The 21153-nt window shown below is 34.9% G+C and overlaps 1 protein-coding gene across 13 annotated transcripts in view; it reads left to right on the top strand.

Moving 5' to 3' along the window:
* EFCAB7 (EF-hand calcium binding domain 7) overlaps window positions 1-21153 on the top strand; it is an 84574-nt gene that overhangs the window by 17338 nt on the left and 46083 nt on the right. For 12 of the 13 annotated variants that reach the window (XR_014808083.1, XR_014808087.1, XR_014808085.1 and 9 more), the window contains 5 exons: window positions 8497-8638; window positions 12475-12584; window positions 15547-15704; window positions 16581-16714; window positions 19916-20064. Coding sequence is in view for 8 of the 13 variants with exons in the window: in XM_084964842.1 (XP_084820968.1) it covers window positions 8497-8638; window positions 12475-12584; window positions 15547-15704; window positions 16581-16714; window positions 19916-20064 (693 nt within the window). In the remaining 5 variants the exon portion in view is untranslated. Of the gene's footprint in view, window positions 1-8496; window positions 8639-12474; window positions 12585-14359; window positions 14440-15541; window positions 15705-16580; window positions 16715-19915; window positions 20065-21153 lie in introns of all 13 variants that reach the window. The other variant, XR_014808086.1, reaches the window with a different exon arrangement.

Below are 21153 nucleotides of genomic sequence, written 5' to 3'. Positions count from 1 at the left end.
TAGCTCTGATTGGACCCCTAGCCTGGGAACCTCCATATGCTGCGGGTGTGGCCCTGAAAAGACAAAAAAGACAAAAAAGACAAAAAAAAAAAAAAAAAGGTTAACAATATACCGTGCTAGTGTAGCATAGTATTTTATTTATTCATCCATTTATTCAACAAATATTTATTGAATGGCTACTTTATGCCAAGCACAGTTTTAAGGTGCTGATTAAGACCTTCGAATAGAGGCAGACCTCTATTTAAATTTTAGTTTGTCCCTTGAAAACTGTGTGCCCTTTGGTAAGTTAGCAGCCTTTCTGAGTTTTAGTTTCCTTATCTATAAATTGGGAATAATTATATTTAGTGTGTTTTAAAAATATTTAAATCATGTAAACATATATAACCCGTTAGCATATGCCAGGGACATAGTTTTACTTTGGTAAATAACATTGTTAACATTATTGTGAAACTAAAAAATTACTGTAGGTCTTTATATGGGGATGATATGATCAAAGTATAGTTTAAGTCTGTAACGTATCGTATGTTGTGTATGGAGACCTCAAACTAGGGAGACTATTTAGAGACTGATAGAATTATCCAGATATCAAGTGAGGATAGCTGGGCCGAGGGTGGTACCTGAACATAGTAAGGAAGGGTCAGATCAAATAGACAATGCCATAGTTAATCTGTGGGTCACAGTGATAGTATAACAAAAGAGCAGTTTTACATCTAAGACAAAAAGAGCAGGGAAAGGTACTCCTGATAATTAGGAATTAGGTGAAAGGTAGCAGGGGAATTTTAATGATCAAAAGAAGCTGGCATACTGTCAACTTGTAAATTCTGTGACTTTCATATAAAATTTAGTATCTTTTGGAAATACTCCATAGCTATCATAATACTTGCTTTTTATGTCCTTTCTCTGATCTTGATTTTTTTCACTGTTGTGTAGTCTCTGATATTTCTTAGATGAGCTGACATGTTGTGTAGTCTCTGATATTTCTTAGATGAGCCGAAATGATTTTTTTTGCTTCACCTGTGGCTTGCTGAAGTTTCCAGGCCAGGGAATTTCATCTGTGCCACAGTAGTGACAACGGAAGATCCTTAACCTGATGTGCTACCAGGGAATTCCTGAACTGATTTTTTAAAAAAAAAATCTGTGACCCTTTTGTTATTCAGCAGGATTCAGTTCTGCGTTTGCATTTTACTTGGAAGTTATCTTTTTCGTTTCTTAGATTTTGTATATTTCTTAAGTTTCACAACTCTAAGTACTTGGTTATGAGTATAGTTATTGTATAATTTGTTTTAATCAAAATTGATAGAATAAGTTACTAAAAGAATCGTTAAATCAGTTTTCTTCAAACACTTTAAATCTATTTTAAGTAGGTTTGGATACTTCAATTTCATGTGGAGTGGAAAAGTATGGAATTGGTATGGAAAAGACTGGTCTTTCAGAAATTAGAAAATTATTGTAATGGAGTATGCATAAGCCAGCTTTTAAACCATAAATCCACACCAATGGTAAAAGATCTGAATTACTGGAGGAAAATATAGTCTTTACAGGGCTATGCATGTATTACTTTCTCCATGCCATATGTAGGTACTGTATTACTGCTCATTTTTTAATTCTGAATTCTATCCATTTACTTAGGTTTTAAAATGTACAAGGAGTGTCAGAAATTTTTCTTTGGGACAAGAATAGCTTCAATTGCCAGTCATGACTAAAATTAGAGAAAGCCATGAGTTGTAAACTCCAGAGATGCAATACTATATCCAGACTCATAATCAAAATGTGTCTACATAGGTCTTACATATATATGTACATGTGCTGTATATGAATATGCTATGTAACAAGTAGGTTATAATGTTACACATATATATAATAATGCAAACATAAACATTTTAAACTTGAAATGATTAATTTTTGTGAAGACTCTAAATAATAATTTTCTCATAAGAATCTCTCATTTTCAAAATGTTGATCAATTCAACTTGTCAATTAGGTGGCAGTCCATATCATATTTTCCCCTTATAAATCATATATTTTATCCTTTGTTTTTAAGTATGTACAGTTTATAATTCTTTAATAACAAAAATTCAATTGTAGTCTACTTCTCTCTTTTTTTTTTCTCTTTAGGGCCGAACCTGTGGCATATGGAGGTTCCCAGGCTAGGGGTCAAATCGGAGGTACAGTTGCTGGCCTACACCACAGCCACAGCAACACAGGATCTGAGCCACGTCTGCAACCTACACCATAGCTCACAGCAGCACTGGATCCTTAACCCACTGATCGAACCCACAACCTCCTGGTTCCTAGTTGGATTCGTTTCCACTGCACTATAACAGGAACTCCCAATAGTAATCTAATTCTCTTAACAAAAAGCAGATATCTTTCTAATAAGTATGTGACACAGGGTATCATTATAAAAAACAACAGTGATGATGATTATGGTGTATGATTATAAGTTCCTCCTATGACTAAGTCTGTGGCAGATCTACTGCTTAATAATTCTGCCTCACCTAAAACTTAATACAGAATTTATGTCAAAACAAATTATGTTCTCTACAGTGTTCCAAGAGAAATGTAACTTTACTGATATTTTTAAGTTTTTTGATAGCTAGAATTTTCAACTTTGCTATTTTTAATTTGTGCTTTTAAGCATTTCCTTATATATTGTGAATGGAAATGAATAGTCTTTGTATATGATAAAAGAATTAACAGTTCTTTTTTCTTTTATATGAATTTACTTGAATTGGTAGAATATAGCACCACCTTATGCCCTGTATAAGAATTACAGGCTACTATTTTATTTCTGTTTTATCTATTGTCAAAAATTATGTCATACATGGAATTTCTTACTCTGTCATTCTAAAAAATTTTTAAAAACTCAACCTTCTCTCATTTTTCTAATAATACTCAAACTGTCAACTTAATCTATAATCCTTTCAAATTGATTTATTTGCATGAGCCAGCCAATTTGTCAGTACTTTTTTTCTTTTAAGTCATAACATTTTAGTCTAGATCCTAGAGAAAAAGCTTGGTATGATTGAAAATCTATTTGTTTTAAAGTAAATTTGGAGTTGAATAAGCATTGTGTATTTAATACCTCTGGAAGAGCTTAGGAATTTGAATTCTTTCTTTTAAAAAGGAGAGCTATAAATTCTCCTAGTGGCGCTATTTAATGTTCAAAATAATTTGATTTTCACATTGAAGTTTGGTTGATATAAACAATATGGCATTTGTCTTTCTTCTATTTTATAATAGCTGTTGTCTCACTGTTTTCCATCCTTATTAAATTCCCTTCTGCCTGTACCTTTTCTAGAATTGAAACTTAGGAAGTAGCTCTAATAAAAGTATTTAACTTACTCCCCAGCTAAATTTTAGAAAGGTATCTCCTTTCAGCCAGAATTACTGTAAGCACTTGGAAAAATTCTCTATCTTTGACTTTCCCAAATTCTCCCAATTCTGTTTGCTATCAGTGTACCAGACTGCATTATTTTTTAGTTTCATTTAAACTTTTTTAAACCAGAGGGTAGGAGGCTGCTATACCCTCATGATTCCAATACAAATTTAAGAAATTTTTTAGCTACTAAAATCTACATTTTTTAGTAAGAAAACCAAATAATTATGTTTATCTTCACCATATATATATATATCATTTAGAATTATAATGCTTTATCATAATTATAATAATTTCATAAATATGCATTTTCTTTAAATATTAGCTTTTTAAAAAATCTTGGGCAGATATTTAACTGTGAAAAAAACAGAATTTTGAATATAGCTGGTAGTTGGGAAAGAAAGCAAAAATACCTATGTTCCAGATCTGGTTTTCCAATTAACAAGAACTGTGAATTAACCATATCACTTTATTTTTCATACTTTCATCAATCAAAAGAGAATTCTGCACTGAATTGCTTTTTAGACTTCTACCTGAATATTCTGTAATTCTAAACTAGTATCTTTTGCCATTCCAGTTGGGTTATTATAAAAATATATTCATAGAGTACATTAGGTGAAATTCCCTCTAATAATGCTATAGTCAAAATTGATTGAAAGGAAAAGCATTTTAAATGTTTTCCATTTGACGTCATAATCTTAGTTCAAACTGTCTCATAGGGTAACTTCTGTAAATTCCACGAGTGTATCTTTCCTTTCTTCTCTGTGGCAGTCAACATTGTCCAAGGTCATGTTGGTTATATTAAGGACAGTTAGCTTTGAGGTGATGTCACCATCTGTTGTTAGTCCATAATATATTCCCATCCCAGAGATTTGCAGGGAGGCTAAATGAAAATCTATACATGCTCTTATACATCATTAGTAATTGAACTTCTGACTAAGCCTAAGTATGAACCTCACTGTGTTATTTAAATTTTGAATTGTGCCTTGAGTATTTTTTCTTTTAGAAACATGGTCTAATGGTAAAAGCTTTGCTCCAAAAGTCTTAGACTCTACACCTAATATTTCTACAATCTTTTTGTAAAACTCTGAACCCATATAACCTCTGGGTATCTTAATTTGTATGTTTATTAAAATAACTATTATATCTACTCACTATTGCCTCATAGGGATGTTGTTGAAATATCATGTATAATGACTTGTTTCTGTCATGGGCAGTATACTTGTGAAGATGAATTCCAATAATTTAAGGTCACATTTTAATTTTTCAGAATTAAAAGTACACATATCTTTTATGCCCCAAAGGTATGACAGTGCATGTGACTAATGACTGATGGAAAGCTAGCAATAATGATCATTTCTTAAAATTCAGTTCAAGAAGAAATCTCCAAAGACAAGGTGAATATAAAAATGAAGGGGAAAAAATGAAGGAGTTCCTGTTGTGGCTTAGTGGATTAAGGACCCTATGTTGTCCCTTTGGGGATGTGGATTCAATCCCTGGCTCACTCACTGGGTTAAGGATCCTTTATTGCTGCAAGCTGCCGTGTAGGTGTCAGATGCAGCTTGGATCCAGAATCACTGTTAGGCAGCAGCTGCAGCTCCAGTTCAACCCCTGAGCTGGGAACTTCCATATGCTGCAGGTATGACCATAAAAATAAAAATAAAAATAAAATAAATGAGGAAAACTTACAGAATTGAAAAATAACCAAAACTAAAATTAAATAGAGAAGATACATGCATCAAAGCTTACAAAGGTGGTTAACATCTAAAATAGTGAAAAGAACTTATTAAAACACATGAGAATACAAAGTCTACAATAGATCTGTGACAATAAGGGATAAATAGGCAGTTCATACAAAAGAATACAAATAATAAATACCGGGGAATGTTTAACCTTGCTAGTAATTAGAAAAATTCAAATCAATGCAAAATTATTATAATGCCATTTTAATTTTATTATATTATTTTATTGCATTGATATAAATTATTATAAAATTCATTAAAATATTATATATAGAATACTATAATGAATATTTTATGTAGCCACACCTTGCTTAAGAAATCATCCCCAACCACAAACCAATTTTTTTAATGGTAACAGTACTGACCAAGTTTTAGTGATTATGGATTATTACATTATACATCATTGGTGGTATTGTAAAATCACGTCACTATTTTATAAAGTGGCGTGTTACATAGGTCTTAATCATTAGTCTTAAAAATATACATACTTTTTGCTTAGAAGTTCTTCTGAAGAATATAATTAATCAGAAGAAAAAGAATTTAGACAAAATCGAATTCACTTTAGTACTAATCTATGCTGAGGAAAAATTGGAAATGACCTATACATCCAGCACTTGAGAAATGGCTAAGTAAGTAATGGTATACCAACTCAATGGGTAATTACAGAACCATTTAAATTGAGAATTTGAATATTGCTTAGCAAATCTTTTTATTGTGCCAAACTGTACGTAACATAAAATTCACCATTTTAACCATTTTTTAGTCTATGAGTCTGTGGCCTTAAGTCCGTGTTGTTGTGTGGCCATCTGACCACCACCACCATCTATCTCCAGAACTTTTTCATCATCCCTGCTTGAAACTCTGTACCTATTAAACAATAGCTCCTCGTTTCCTCCTCTCCTCCGCTCCTGGCAGCCTCTGTTCTACTTTCTGTCTCTCAGTTTGACCCTCCTAGGTATCTCATATTGGTGAAAGCATATAATATTTGCCCTTTTGATTTTTGTGTGGCTTCCGTCAGCATAATGTCCTCAAGGTTCGACCATATGCAGCATGTGTCAGAATTTCATTCCTTTTAAGGCTGAATGATACCCTGTAATGGGTATATGCCATATTTTGTTTGTCCATTCATTTGTCAATGGACATTTATATCCTTGAGACTTTGTTTTCAGTTCTTTTGGGTATATACCCAGAAACAGAATTACTAGATCACATGGTAATTCTATGTTTACTTTTTGGGAGGAACTATCAAACTGTTTCCACAAGGGTTTCATCATTTTATATTCCTACCAGCAATGCATGAGGGTTTAAATTTCTCCACATCATTGTCAGCACTTGTTATTTTCTGGTGTTTATTGTTATTATTGTTATTGCTGTTGTTATAGTCTTACTACTGGGTATGAGGTGATATCTCATCGTGGTTCTGATTTGTATTTCTCTAATGATAATGTCAAGCATATTTTCATGGGCTTATTGGCCATCTGTGTATCTTCTTTGGAGAAATGTCTTTTCAAGTCCTATGGTCTTTTTTTAATTGGGCTTTTTTGGCTTTTCTGTTGTTGAGTTGTAGGAGTTTTTAATATATTTTGAACATTACTCCATTTTCAGATGTCTGATTTGCAGATATTTTCCCTCATTATGTGGGTTGCCTTTTCACTGTGTTGAAAAGTGTCCTTTGATGCACAAAGCATTTTTAATTTTAGAAAAATCAGTTCATACTTTCTTTTGTTGCCTCTGCTTTGGTGTCATATCCAAGAAATCATTGCCAAATCCAGTATCATGAAGCTTTCCCCCTATGTTTTCTTCTCCGAATTTTGTAGTTTTAATACTTACATTTAGGTCTTAGATCCATTTTGTGTTAATTTTAGTATATGTTATAAGGTAAGGGTCCTAATTAATTATTTTGCAGAGGTATCCAGTTTTCACAGCCACATTTGTTGAAATTTGTTTTGACACCCTTGTTGAAAATCATTTCACCGTATTTGTAAGAGTTTATTTCTGAGTTATCTATTCCATGCCATTGGTGTATATATTTGTCTTTATGCTTGTATTACACTGTTTTGATTACTGTAGCTTTATAGTAAATCTTAAAATCAGGAAGTGTGAGTCCAACTTTTTTTCAAAGCACAATGTTTCGTATTAAGTGAAAAAGGTAGAACATAAAATAATGTTAATTAGAGTGTAAAAATTGTTTTTTTTTAATAAGGCAGAATTAGGAATGGTTACATAAGAATCAAACTAGGGTGGAAGATTTTTTCCCCTATTTTAAAATTTCTAATTTTAAATGTATTTTGGTGCTATGAAAATAATATAAAATATGAATATAATTATAATTTACATGATAGAAAATGATGTGAAAGTATTTGTTAAGATAATTTAGCCTTTAAAAAGTAAGACATCAATCTTAATGAAAATTATACTGGTTTTTACCTTTTCAGTGTCGTAGTAAATTTTTCTATAGTGTATCAGTAGTATTTTTATATTATTATTATATAGCTAATGCATACCTTTTCAAAGTTATCTTAATATTATTAAAACCTTGAACTTATTATCTAAATATATTTACAGATAATTTTTCAAAATCATTCTTTATAAAGTTGCTTCAAAACCTCATTAATATTCTATTTTTGAAAGTCATTAGGAGTAGAACAGAAATATGTATCTTATGTTATAGGTAGGCAAGCCTAATCATGATAAATTGGAAAGCATTTTTGCTCACATCTATGATAATGGAACAATTTCTCATACCTTAAATAAAGAATTCTTTACTTTCTGCATAAGGTGCCATCTTCACTTGTTACTAGGTTCTAGTTATGAGATCCCATATAAACAAGTTAGTTTGGAACTTCAGAGAAGGAATTTGAGACCAAGAGATAATAGAGCCCATTTTAGAGAAAGATCTTTCTCAAAGCTGGTATTTATGAACATTTGGTTATGTGAAATGAATTCAGCTTTTTTTTTTTAGTTACCTTGACTTGAGATAGTTATTTTGGTTGTCATATATTTTATCTTTTAAGTATAAATTCTATTGCTTTATCTTTCAGCATATCAGTTTTAAAAATCCTTATTACGTCTTCATTTTTTGTATGTGCAAAGCACTAATCTCACCCTGATTATTGCAGGAAGATGTTTATTTATTACTTTGTTTCAGTATATCTCCAACTCGCATGACCTGTGTTTTTTATATTTCTTCTCTCCATTATATATTTTCCTAATTTTTTGTTATCTAAACGCTACTTCTTAATGACGTTGCAAATTCTCGGAGGACATTGGCTCTTTCTGGCATTTCTGTTTTATCTTCCCTGGGTTTGCCTCACTGCTCTGCATGCTGGAAACTTTTAATAAGTATTGTTTGAAAAAATTTTTCCTTCATTTCAGGAATGGCAATGTGTACAGTCAAAAGGTTGCTTTTTCTTGGAAGAAGATGGTGAAATCATTAGTCATCAGTATAGGATGCAAATAGCTCAGAGATCCATGGTTTACCTGACAATTAAGCCATTAAACCTGAGTCAAGCTGAAGGCAAGTTTATATTTTCTGTATTTAAAAAAAAATATCAATTTGTGCCTGCTTTGGAAATACTAATGTAAGTATTTGATGGTTCTAGTTAGTGAAGAAAGTGATCTGCCTAAGAAACATGTGGTTTAATACATTTAGAGAAGGAAAGTCATTTATACATTGACTGTGTTGTCATACTGTGCAAAGAAAGTAAATTGTTTTTATAAACATTTAAAGTATGTTTTATTATAATTCATTTAAAAAAGAACGGCAGAATGTTGTGTGGTTTCCTCTTGACATAGGGTTAGCTTTTTTTTTTTTTTTTTGTCTTTTGTCTTTTTAGGACCACGCCTGCAGCATGTGGAGGATCCCAGACTAGGGGTCAAATCAGAGCTGTAGCTATTGGCCTACGCCACAGCAATGCGGGATCCAAGCCATGTCTGCGACATATGCCACAGCTCACAGCAATGCCAGATCCTTAACCCTCTGAGTGAGGCCAGGCTTCAAATCCATGTCCTCAGGGATACTAGTTAACTCAGTTCGTTAACTGCTGAGTCATGATGGGAACTCTGAATTCATTTTTTGTTAATAATTCTTAGCTCTTTCCATTCATCAATTTAAAAAATTAATATGTTTAAGAAAACTTCTGGAGTTCCCATTGTGGTGCAAGGGAAACAAATCCGACTAGTATCCATGAGGATGCGGGTTCAATCCCTGGCCTCGCCCGGTGGGGTTGGGGATCTGGAGATGCTGTGATCTGTGGTGTAGCTCACGGACGAGGCTCAGATCCCGCATTGCTGTGGCTGTGGCGTAGCTTAGCATCTGCAGCTCCAATTCAACCCCTAACCTAGGAACTTCTGTGTGCCATGGGTGCAGCCCTAAAAAGCAAAAAAAAAAAAAAGAAAGGAAAAGAAAACTTCTATGGGAGTATGATTTGAGACAAATATAAACTACAGGTATTTTTTTTAATACCTTCAAAGTCCTATGTCATACAGTTTAGACAATCCTTATTAATAATCTTTGTGTTCATGGCAGTATTTTCTTTTTAGTTAGATAAAAATTAATAATTTCCTAGTGTCTATAGCATTATTACATAATTTTTAATTAGTGAAAAATGGCTATGTGTATATTTTCCCTAGACATCCTTTTAATGTTAATTTGTTCTAATTATCAATCATTATTTTCCTTTTATTATGTTTACTTATAAACATTTACTCAGTAGAGGATTCTTCACTATTTACATTCTTTTTCCCTTGTAAAGTAGAGAATCTAAAAGTTTTCACTATGTCTTGTAGGACACTTACAACGTTTGGTGGGTGACACTTTTAAATGACAATTACAATGGTCATTTTTCAGGTAAAGGTATCAAGATAGGTCTGCAAATTCAGTGTAGTTGTTAATTCTCTGTATTCTCATGAAGATTTTTTAAAAATTCATTTACTTATCAAATATAATTATTGAGATCCTTATAAACCAAGAATCATTTTAAGTGCTTAGGATACATCAGAGTACAAAAAAGACAAAACCCCCTGCCCTTGTGAACTTAAATTCTGGTGAGGGAAATAAACAATAAATAATAAACATAATAAATCATAAATGGCATGACGTATTAGCAGGTAGTAAGTGCTATGGGAAAAACAGAGGGAAAGGGGCATTGTGAATGCTGAGGAAATATGAGTTACCATTAAAAGGGAGTGGTTAGTGTATGTTTCATTAGGAGTTGACATTTGAGCAGACTTTGAAAGAGATGTTTTAATTATCAACTGCTATGTAGCAAACTACCCCAAGACTCAGTGGCTCAAAACAAACATTTGTTTTCTCATGAGCAAGTCTGCTGGACAATTCTTTTGGTCTGAGCTTGGTTTTTCTCTGTAAAGCTCACTCATGCATCTATAATCAGCTGCAGGTTAGTTGGTGGCTGGCTTTAACTGATCTTGGCTGAGCTCTTTCCTCTGTATGGGTCTCAGCTGAGACAGCTTGATGCTGCCTTTTATCTTTATTCTCTAGTGAGTTAGCCTGGACTTGTTCTTGTGGTATAACAGGAATCTGAGAGAGAAAGCAGAAGCACCACAGGCCTGGGCTCAGTCAGAATCAGCATATTACTTCTGTTACATTCTTTTGTTCACAGCAAGATTTGTAAGGTGGAGAGATAGATTTTGTCTCTTGATGGAAGAGCTGCAAAGTCACATTGCAAAGGGCTGTGGATACAGAGAAGGACAGCCATTTTTGCTGTCTTCCCCAGGAGGCAAGGGAGTGAGCTTTGTGGATATAGGGGCGGTCGAAGGGATGGGTGAAGAGTGGAGGAAGTGGCAGGTAGCAGGAATCCTCTGTTTGGAGGCTCCAAAGTGAGAGTATGCCTTGTATTAGAAGAACAACAGAGCAGCTAGGTTGAAGTAAGTAAAGAGAGTGGTAGCAGATGAAGACAGGGAGAAGTAAGGGCAAAAGCAGGTAGAGTTTTGGGGGTTTTTTTGGCCACAGTGAGAACTTGGACTTTGAGAGAAATGAAGGACCCTTAGGAGTCTGCCATCAAGATTTTATCTTTAATTTTCATTAGCTTGAGTATTTGTCTAGGTGTTTTTGTCTTTCTTATTGATGCCATTGTTGAGGTTTTGGGGGTTTGAGCTTGGATGTTGTTTGTTTGGGGGGGTATTTATCCTGCTGGGGCTCTCTGGGTTTCTTGGATTTATAGCTTGTTGTCTACCATCAAAATTTCCATCTTTATTTCTTCTTCCCCCTCTGTTTGTCCACTTATATATCTGACATCCTATTCTCCTTGGCACCACCACAGAAAAGCCAGTGCTTACCCTTCATCGTTCCTTGGAAGGATCTGTCTTTCCTTGGATTTCAGGCTGCTTGGTTGTCATGCAGCCCAAACTCTGATGGGTTTAAGAAATGTTATGATTTTATAATTTATGCACTTTTTCTTATTGTTAGCATGGGAACAATATTCTTCCAACTCTCAACTCCATTAGAGGATTTTGAGTTGAGATGGGACATAATCTGACATATTTTAACAAAAGCAGTCAGGTTGCCCTATTAAAAATAGATCAAAAGGTAGGCAGGCTAAGACAGGGAGTCTAGTCAGACTCTATTGCAGAATGCTAAGAGGGCACTGATGTTGCTTTGAACTAGGGTATAGAGGGATAAGAAGTAGAGCTTCTGGATGTATTTTGAAGGTCAAACTATAGGAAAAAGTTAAAAACGATTCCAAGATTTTGGGTTTGAATACAACCGGAAGGAATGAGTTTCTCTTACCTAAGATAGAGAAGAGTAAAGATGGATAGTTTCTTTGTGTGTGTTTGTTTGTTTTAGGGGTTTGGGAAGATCAGTTTTAGATATAGAAATCCAAGCGGAAATGTCAGATAGTTTGGATATATGGCTCCCATGTTCAGAGGAAAGGCCCTAGCAGGAGATAGAAATTTTGGAGTTATCAGCATATAGGTGGTATATGCTGATATAAGAGTGGTAGATGCTGATGTAAGAGTCTAACATCTCTTCCTCCTTTGCTCCTTCACAGGTAAGCCATGTTTCCATCCCATCTTTTTTGGAAGGGTTTGTTTTTCCTTGTATTTCAGGCCACGTGATTTCCTTGCCACCTTAGCTCTCTTATGAATTCAAGAAAAGTTACAATTTTTAGAAAGTGTATATGTGCAGATTGTTTTGAACAAGGTCACTGTGTATAGGTATGTGCTTTATTGCAAATGCTATTGTGTTTACAATTAGAAAAATGGATGTGCATTTCTAAAAAAAAATCCAAAGGGAAAAGAAACCACTAACTTCTTTTTCAGGTAGGAAAGAATAAGTGGTGATTGCTTATTTTATTTTAAGATGTTTGGTGTTTTTTGTTTGTTTGTTTACAGGAAAACCATCCCCTTGGTTATCAGTTGATACTGCCTTGTATATTCTTAAGGAGAGTGAGAATCAGGCAAATCTACAGCTCATGTGTTTTACTGAACTACAAAATAGAGAGGTATACATATTTATTTTCTAATGTTTAGTTAAAAATATAGTATGATCTCAATTTTGGGGAAAATAACATTTTTCTATATATTTTAAAACTTTTTAAACTTCTCTTCCAATTAAGGTATATATAATACTGCATGTTCCTGTTTTCAAATGCCCCAATAACCCCACATGTGAATATTTTTTTTGTTATTCTCAGATCAATCCATTTGATGCCAATGGATTCCCCGCCCCCAAATTCAAGCAATTCAAGACTTTGAAAAAGTTCCTTTAGATATTGTCTTATACTACCACTGCAAAAAAGAATAACTTCAAGATTACTATCCTCAGGCTTGACTCGTATTATAGGGTCCAAAATAGATTGATCTGAAGAAAAGCTTTCACACGATTTTATGTATTGCTCATGGGGTTGTTCTGATCTTTTCTAATTATATATTTACTCAGAGGCCAAATATGTGAGGCAGATACATAAATGTGGCTATTTATTTTATGAGGACTACAAAATACATCTGCTACACAACAACAGGAATAATACTATTCAAGGGCTTACTGCAATATCATATTTAATCTTTATATAGGCCCAACGACAGACAAACATTTCCCTGATGGAATGTTATATAAAAGTCTTTATTGTAGGCTTCCTAACAGACAAGAATAGTTATAGGCAACAAACAAAATGACCGAAGTTAATATTTTGACTGAACTCTTCTTCAGAACTGACTACAAAGTTAAGCTCAAGATAAAGCATTGTCTGAAACAGTAGCTTTTCCCACTTTATTTTGGTTAAAATTACTTTCTTAGAAGATTGCATGTATAAAAATGTTAGTACATAGCAAGCTTATAATAAAATTTGAATGAGTTTCTGTTTACCTCTTTACCATATAGGCCTCTCTGTTTATCTGTAATATATTTACAAAGGAGTTTTAGTTTCACAATTATTTTCTTTAAAAAGAGTTTTGTGTCTCTGAAAGACTTTCCATTTGCCAACCAATGTAGCAATTCAAGGTTATAATGTGGAGATAAGAGAGTTTTGTTGGATAACATATATTAGGAAGCAGAAAGGACTGCTTTTCACTCCTGGATATCAGTCTACATCTGGCCAGTCTAAAAGATTATGGTTTCCAAAGGACAGGTTTGATCAATCTTTAGTCCTCCTAGTAACCATGAAGTTGCAGGTTCAATCCCTGGCCTCGCTGAGTAGGTTAAGGATCTGGAGTGTAGTGTAGGTTGTAGACATGGCTCAGATCCTGCGTTGCTATGGCTGTTATGTAGGACGGCAGCCGCAGCTCCAGTTCTATCCCCAGTCTGGGAACCTCCATATGCTGCGGGCGTGGCCCTAAAAAGCAAAAAAAAAAAAAAACCAAAAGAAAACAAAAAAACTTTAGTCCTCAAAAAGGCCCTCACTTTTATTGGAATGCTTCTTGAATCAAAATAGGACATGGTCACTTTAGGATGATCATGGTCCTCTGACTTGGGAGGGCAAAAAATAAGCTGAACCTAGAATTTGGACGAGCAACTTTGTTTTGTATATGAGTCCCCAGGATGACCTAAAATATACCTGGGATTTGAAAGGAGTTTTTGGCCACAAAACCATACAGAATTCCCCAGAGTTACTCTGTGCTGACAGGCAAATAGTTATTTGCTTAGAGATTATACACAACTAGAAAATGCTTAAGTTTAATATATTTGACAGAGAAACCCCTAGGTTTTATAGAAAGCCACTGGGCTCTAGAAACCACCTAAAAGGTTCATAGAGGGATGCCATTTTGCTTTCTTTTATAGAACAGGAGAATAAAATGTTTTCCTATACAAATGTCTTGGCACTCATAAATATCCTGTGATGGAAAAGAATTTTGTGTAAGGTAGGTTTAACTGAGATTCTGCCGTCTTGTTTTATAGTCCATGTTACATAAGTAATAGTAAAATTCCACTGCTTTTGCCCACATAATTGGATTTTTACAAATACGGCTTAATTCATACAAATAATGAACTCTTTTAAAATATATTTAATTTTCATTTTGTGTCATTGAAATCTGAATTATAAATCATGTTTATATTTGAAAAAATTAGGCAACTGTAACTTGGAAAAATTATTAAGATTTTTCTCTTTGCTTCTTGTTGCAATATTTTCATCCAAACATTTTTGACGGTTATTGGGAAGATTTAGAAGTTATATAACTTCTAACTTGTTATATTAGGCATTTCTTTCTTTCTTTCTTTCTTTCTTTCTTTTTTCTTTTTTCTTTTTTAGGACTGCACCTGCAGCATATGGTACTTCCCAGGCTAGGGGTAGAATCTGAGCTGTAGCTGCTGGCCTACACCTCAGCCACAGCAAATTGGGATCCAAGCCATGTCTGCGACCTACGCCACAACTCATGGCAACACCGGATCCTCAACCCACTGAGCAAGGCCAGGGATCGAACCTGCCATCTCATGGTTACTGCTCAGATTCGTTTCCACTGCACCACAACCGGAACTCCCCAGCATTTGTTTTTAAAATGTATAAAGAGGAGTTCCCGTCGTGGCGCAGTGGTTAACGAATCTGACTAGGAACCATGAGGTTGCGGGTTCGGTCCCTGGCCTTGCTCAGTGGGTTAACAATCCGGCGTTGCCGTGAGCTGTGGTGTAGGTTGCAGACGCGGCTCGGATCCCGCGTTGCTGTGGCTCTGGCATAGGCCAGGGGCTACAGCTCCGATTCGACCCCTAGCCTGGGAACCTCCATATGCCGTGGGAGCGGCCCAAGAAATAGCAAAAAAAAACAAACAAAAAAAATGTATAAAGAACTATGTCTATATTACTAGGCTTACCATTCACAAAAAAATTTTGAAGGCTATAAAGCAATAGAACCATAATAGAACTGGTAAATATTGATAGAAAAAACTATTTTTAGTAATTCTCTTTCATCAAAAAGATTAAAGATCACTAAGACTCATGTTGTTTGTTTGTTTTTTCAATTCTTTTGAGCAAAGATGTTTGGGTGGACTGGTGAACTAGGACCTGGAATTTACTGGTTGATTCCTTTCACAACTGGCTGTAGGCTAAGGAAAGAAATAAAACCAATAACAGAAGAAGCCCAACTTGTATATAGAGATGAAACAGGGGAATTATTTCTTACAAAGGAATTTAGGTAAGTTTTGTGTATTAAAGTTAAAGCTGTAACATCTAGACTAGACATATATCAACAGCCTTTCTTCCATCCTTTGCTCTGGCTGGCCACAACCTCTGACTCCAGATTCTTGCTAATAGCTCAGCTCATCCATTAGGCTTCTGAAAGTTACCTTCTGTTCATAGGTTTGGGATTGCCATTCATGTCTGGGTTCCAATCATTTGGCAAGTCAACTTCAGTTACATATCTACTGATTTCTCCCCAAAAAGAAATGTGTCCTGCTAGTTGTGCTGTTGACTTAGGTAACTGTCAGATATGAAGTCCGAATACCTATGTAGTTCTTCCAAACCCTGGATGTACACAGTAAAATCTGGCTGTAGGTAGAGAGGAAGAAGTAGATTGGAGAAGGGAGAAAAGAGGGGAACTTCTATTCTTTGAGCTCCTGCTACATGTTGAGATACTGTGGTTGGCTTTAGAAACTGGTTTATTTCATATAATACTGGACTGAGTAAAATATACATTTGGCTACATTAACTTTATCATTCACAAATACTATCTTTTATATATTTTAAATTCTTTTCTACTATGGTTTATTACAAGATGTTGAATTTGGTTCCCTGTGCTATATAATAGGACCTTGTTGTTTATCCATTCTATTGTAATAGTTTGCATCTGCTAGTCCCAAACTCCCAATCCAACCCTCCTCACCTCCCCACTTGGCGACCATAAGACTATTCTCTGTGTCTGTGAGTCTGTTTCTGTTTCATAAATAAGTTCATCACAAGTATTGTTTAATGCTTTGATGTTGCTTCCTTTTGAAAATTATCCTCATCGAAACCTTTTTCAGTCTAGTTACCTTCAAGACAAGAAATAATTTGCTATTTTTTATAACTTTAGGTCAGCTTTATCAGATATATTCGAAGTAATTGATTTAGATGGAAATGGTCTTCTTAGCCTTGAAGAATATAATTTTTTTGAGTTGAGAACAAGTGGTGAGAAATGTGATGAAGATGCTTGGGCTGTCTGCAGAGGTAAGCACTTTCCTTTTCTTTTTTTTTAATGGCTATGTAAAATATATATACATATAGAGAGAGGGAGAGGGAAAGGGAACCCTTTCATCCTTAAGAAAATGTCAGACTTCTCCATGGAATATTGTAACAATTAGGGCAGTTTAAAAGTAGTAGCATTGTTTGTAGCCCATAAAAAGTTACACATATGTGTTCTTTAAATTGGTAATTGGGGTAGTACTCAAGTTAAAAGAAGTGTGAGTTCACATTGTAGCACAGTGGAAATGAATCCGATTAGTATCCATGAAGATGTAGATTCAGTCCCTGGCCTTGCTCAGTGGATTGGGGATCTGGTCTTGCCGTGAGCTGTGGTTGCAGATGTGGCTCAGATCCCATGTTGCTGTGGCTGTGGTGTAGGCTGGCAGCTGTAGCTCTGATTTGACCCCTACCCTGGGAATTTCCAAATGCCTTGGATGCCACCCTAAAAAAAAATAAGTGAATTATTTAATCATAATATCTATGCTTTTTGGAGGTTAGAATGTAAAAAGCTTTGCCTTAGCTCTGACAGCAATGGGACTAAACTGATTAAGAAACCCAAACTGTGCCCAGGAGAGGGCAGCAAAGAGCTAACAGGCTAGAGTTTTACTAAAAATTCAGAGGTTTCCAGGACGTTGTTTATATATATTAAGAACTATTTCATTTTTTGTATTTGAGTTGAATTAAGAAAGTCTGTTCTTAGAGGTATAGAAGCCAAAAATACTAAGATGGGCAAAGAAGAGTACTGAGAAAGAGGCCAAGTCAGTTTTCATTTGAGAGGAGCCTTTTTAGAGCTGTACCTATGGCATATGGAGGTTCCCAGGCTAGGGGTCGAGTTGGAGCTACAGCTGCTGGCCTACACCACAGCCACAGCAACGCCAGATCCAAGCCGTGTCTGCGACCTATAGCACAGCCCATGGCAATGCTGGACCCTTAACCCACTGAGCTCGAGAGGCCAGGGATTAAACCTGCATTCTCATTGATACTTAGATTCATTTCCGCTGAGCCATGACCGGAACTCCTTGTCTTTTCATTCTCTTAACAGCGACAGTGTCTTTTACAGAGCAGAAGTTTTTAATTTTAATGAAATCTCACCAATTTTTTTCTTTCATGGACCATACTTTGGGCTTGTATATTTTTGGTATTGTATCTAAAAACTTAACAACACAAGATTACTCAGGTTTTCTCCTTTTTTATTCTAGAAGCTTTATAGATTTGTGTTTTGGATCTATAACCCATTTTAGTTAACTTCTATTAAAGATGTAAAGTCCTTGTCTGGACTGTTTTTTGTTTTTTTTTTTTTGTTTGTTTCTTTTCTCCTTATGGATATCCAGTTGTTCCAGCACCATTTGTTAAGAAGATTCCTTTCTCCATCGAATTGACTTTGTTCCTTTGTCATATGTCAGTTGAATATATTTGTATAGGTCTTTTTCTGAGTTCTTTATTCTGTTCCACTGATCTGTTTGTCTTAGCTTTTACCAATACCACACTGTCTTGATTACTGTGGGTTTAAAGTACATCTTGAAGTTGGGTATTACTAAACTTATTAATTATTATTTAAAAAATTAATGGAGGATTGATAATTTTAAGTTCCAAAAATAGATTATTGATATTTTGTATAGCATAGTGTCTAGATACATTTTTCTTGAATGTAATAATTTATTTCTGTTGTGTATCAAATATTAGCTTTTCATCTTGCTTTTCTCCTTTGTAGGTCCACTTCCATTTTAGTGGCTACCATTTCTCTCTATGGTCTAATTTTTTCCCTTAAAAAACTTACGAGTCGGAGTTCCCGTCGTGGCGCAGTGGTTAACGAATCCGACTAGGAACCATGAGGTTGCGGGTTCGGTCCCTGGCCTTGCTCAGTGGGTTAACAATCCGGCGTTGCCGTGAGCTGTGGTGTAGGTCGCAGACGTGGCTCGGATCCAGCGTTGCTGTGGCTCTGGCGTAGGCCGGTGGCTACAGCTCCGATTCAACCCCTAGCCTGGGAACCTCCATATGCTGCGGGAGCGGCCCAAGAAATAGCAACAACAGCAACAACAACAAAAACAGACAAAAAGACAAAAAAAAAAAAAAAAAAAAAAAACCAACTTACGAGTCATTTTCTAATCTCTAAGCATTTTAAAGTATTAAGTTGTTAACCAGTTTTAAACAGTTAATGTCTCTGCCTTCTTTCTTTCTTTCTTTCTTTCTTTTTTTTTTTTTTTTTCGCTTTTTAGGGCAGCACTTACGACATATAGAGGTTCCCAGGCTAGGGGTCAAATTGGAGCTGCAGCTGCAGACCTATACCACAGCCACAGCAACACAGAATCTGAGCTGTGTCTGCGATCTACACCACAGCTCAAGGTAATGCCAGATCCTTAACCCACTGAGTGAGACCAGGGATGGAACCCGCATCCTCATGCTTCCTAGTTGGGTTTGTTAGCAGCCGAGCCATGAAGGGAACTCCCTGCCTCTTTTCTCATAATGATGTATGCAAAAGAGATATCTCAAGTAAGAGTACCTGTTTTCCTTGAGTATATCACAGATGGGAGTTGGAAAATAGTATCTTTTTTCGTTGTAGGGAAGATAATAGAATACAGTCTTAAATGAGTAGCTGTTTGTTATCTATATTATAGGCATATTCAAGAATTATATCTAAGATATTTCTCCGTGAATATTTGTTACAATGGACACACTTAGATACGTCTGGGACATTCGTGGACTCCAAAGTGTTTGCCATTATCTAACAGTTAAAACTAGAGCAATTAAGCATATAGCAGTCTCCTTAAATCTGGCACCATCCACATTTTTCTTTTTGAAATACCGGTAGTTTGGAGGGTGTTATGTCAAATTCATTTGGATTTAAGTGGCAAATATATAAGAAGCATTTTATTTTTTGAAGTATATCAGTATATATTCTAGATAAACAGGTTGGAATTTACCCAGAAAAATTAAAATTTCTTGCACTTAGGATTTTGTTGAAAAACTAAATCATCTACTGTGGTGGTGCTTATGGTGAGTTGTGGACATTAGGACACTTTCTCTCAAACATGTTTTAAGCCATTTTTGTTTCACTTTTACAGTGCTCACATATTCCTAAGGCCTCCTTTAAAGTAAACATTTTTGAATGATAATATATAATAGATATTTTATTAAGTATGTGAATTTTTAAGTTATGTAAGAAAGAAACTTTGGTTGTTTTGACAGAGAATTTTGATACAAAGAAGAATGAACTAACAAGACAGGGCTTTATGGATCTGAATCTAATGGAAGCCAATGATCGAGAAGGAGATCCTCGTGACCTTTGGGTGACTCTGCACTCTATGGGCTACAATAGAGCTCTGGAACTGACAGAGGTAAAGCAACCTTCAAGTTTTGTAGTGGGTTTCGTATACACAATATTTTATCCCATGAACATTTTCCTGACACAGAACCTTTGAATTGGGCTTTCAAATTCTTGAACTTCACTATATGAGTGAATCCTAGGTGCAACAGTGTTTCTGCTAGTTTATGCAAATTGTTACCTGAAATCTAGTTATGGCTAACATTTTAATAATTCAGATACAAAGGAGTTTGATCATATGATATGAAGAAAAAGATTGGAACCTTGAAAAATTATATTTCTTAATTAGTGATGGCTAGATGAGTTGCTAAAATTTCATTTCGGTAGGGAGACTTTTTGTCCTAATAGGATAAAGACACTCTTATAATAAAGAAAAACATGTCAGTATGAGAAGTGGAATTCTGATCTTTTTATGAAGGTTAATATTTGGCTTAATATTTGTAGAACACATTTAAGTGCTTGTCTCATACAAAGCACTGAGTATGTATGTATTAGCTATCATTATTATTTATTAACATAAGGTATAAAAGTTGAATAACACTTGGAATAAACCAGAGGAATAATGCAAATTAGGCCTATTTCTTAAATTTTATATTTTTGTGTCCTTTAATAAAGTTTAACATAAGGATTTAAGAGTTTTAGGCCACACATTTAGATAATGATACATTTGTTTATAAATTAAAAGTAGTGTCTATAAATAACTTAACCTAGGAGAGTAACACTAGCATCAGCAAATTTTGAGTTCTGAGTATATTGAGACTTTGATTTCTATTTTTTTTTTTTTTTTTTTTTGCCTTTCTAGGGCTGCACCCACGGCATATGGAGGTTCCCAGGCTAGGGATCTAATCGGAGCTGTAGCCACCAGCCTATGCCACAGCCACAGCAATGCCAGATCCAAGCCATATCTGCAATCTACACCACAGCTCACAGCAACACTGGATCCTTAACCCACTGAGTGAGGCCAGGGTTCGAATACACAACCTCCTAGTTGTGTTCATGGTTCCTAGTTGGGTTCATTAACCACTGCACCATGATGGGAACTCCTGATTCCTAGTTTTTATATCATTTAAAATCTGTCATAAATTTATTTTCTATAATTTTT

This window comes from Sus scrofa, chromosome 6 (assembly GCF_054392235.1).
Source record: "Sus scrofa isolate SSC_HxYL_T2T_F1_AM1 chromosome 6, Sscrofa_HxYL_maternal_Yorkshire_Landrace_v2.0, whole genome shotgun sequence".
In the NCBI taxonomy this organism is placed as follows: domain Eukaryota; kingdom Metazoa; phylum Chordata; class Mammalia; order Artiodactyla; family Suidae; genus Sus; species Sus scrofa.
The sequence above is the reverse complement of the archived record's forward strand: the minus strand, read 5'-3'. Positions and strand labels throughout refer to the sequence as shown.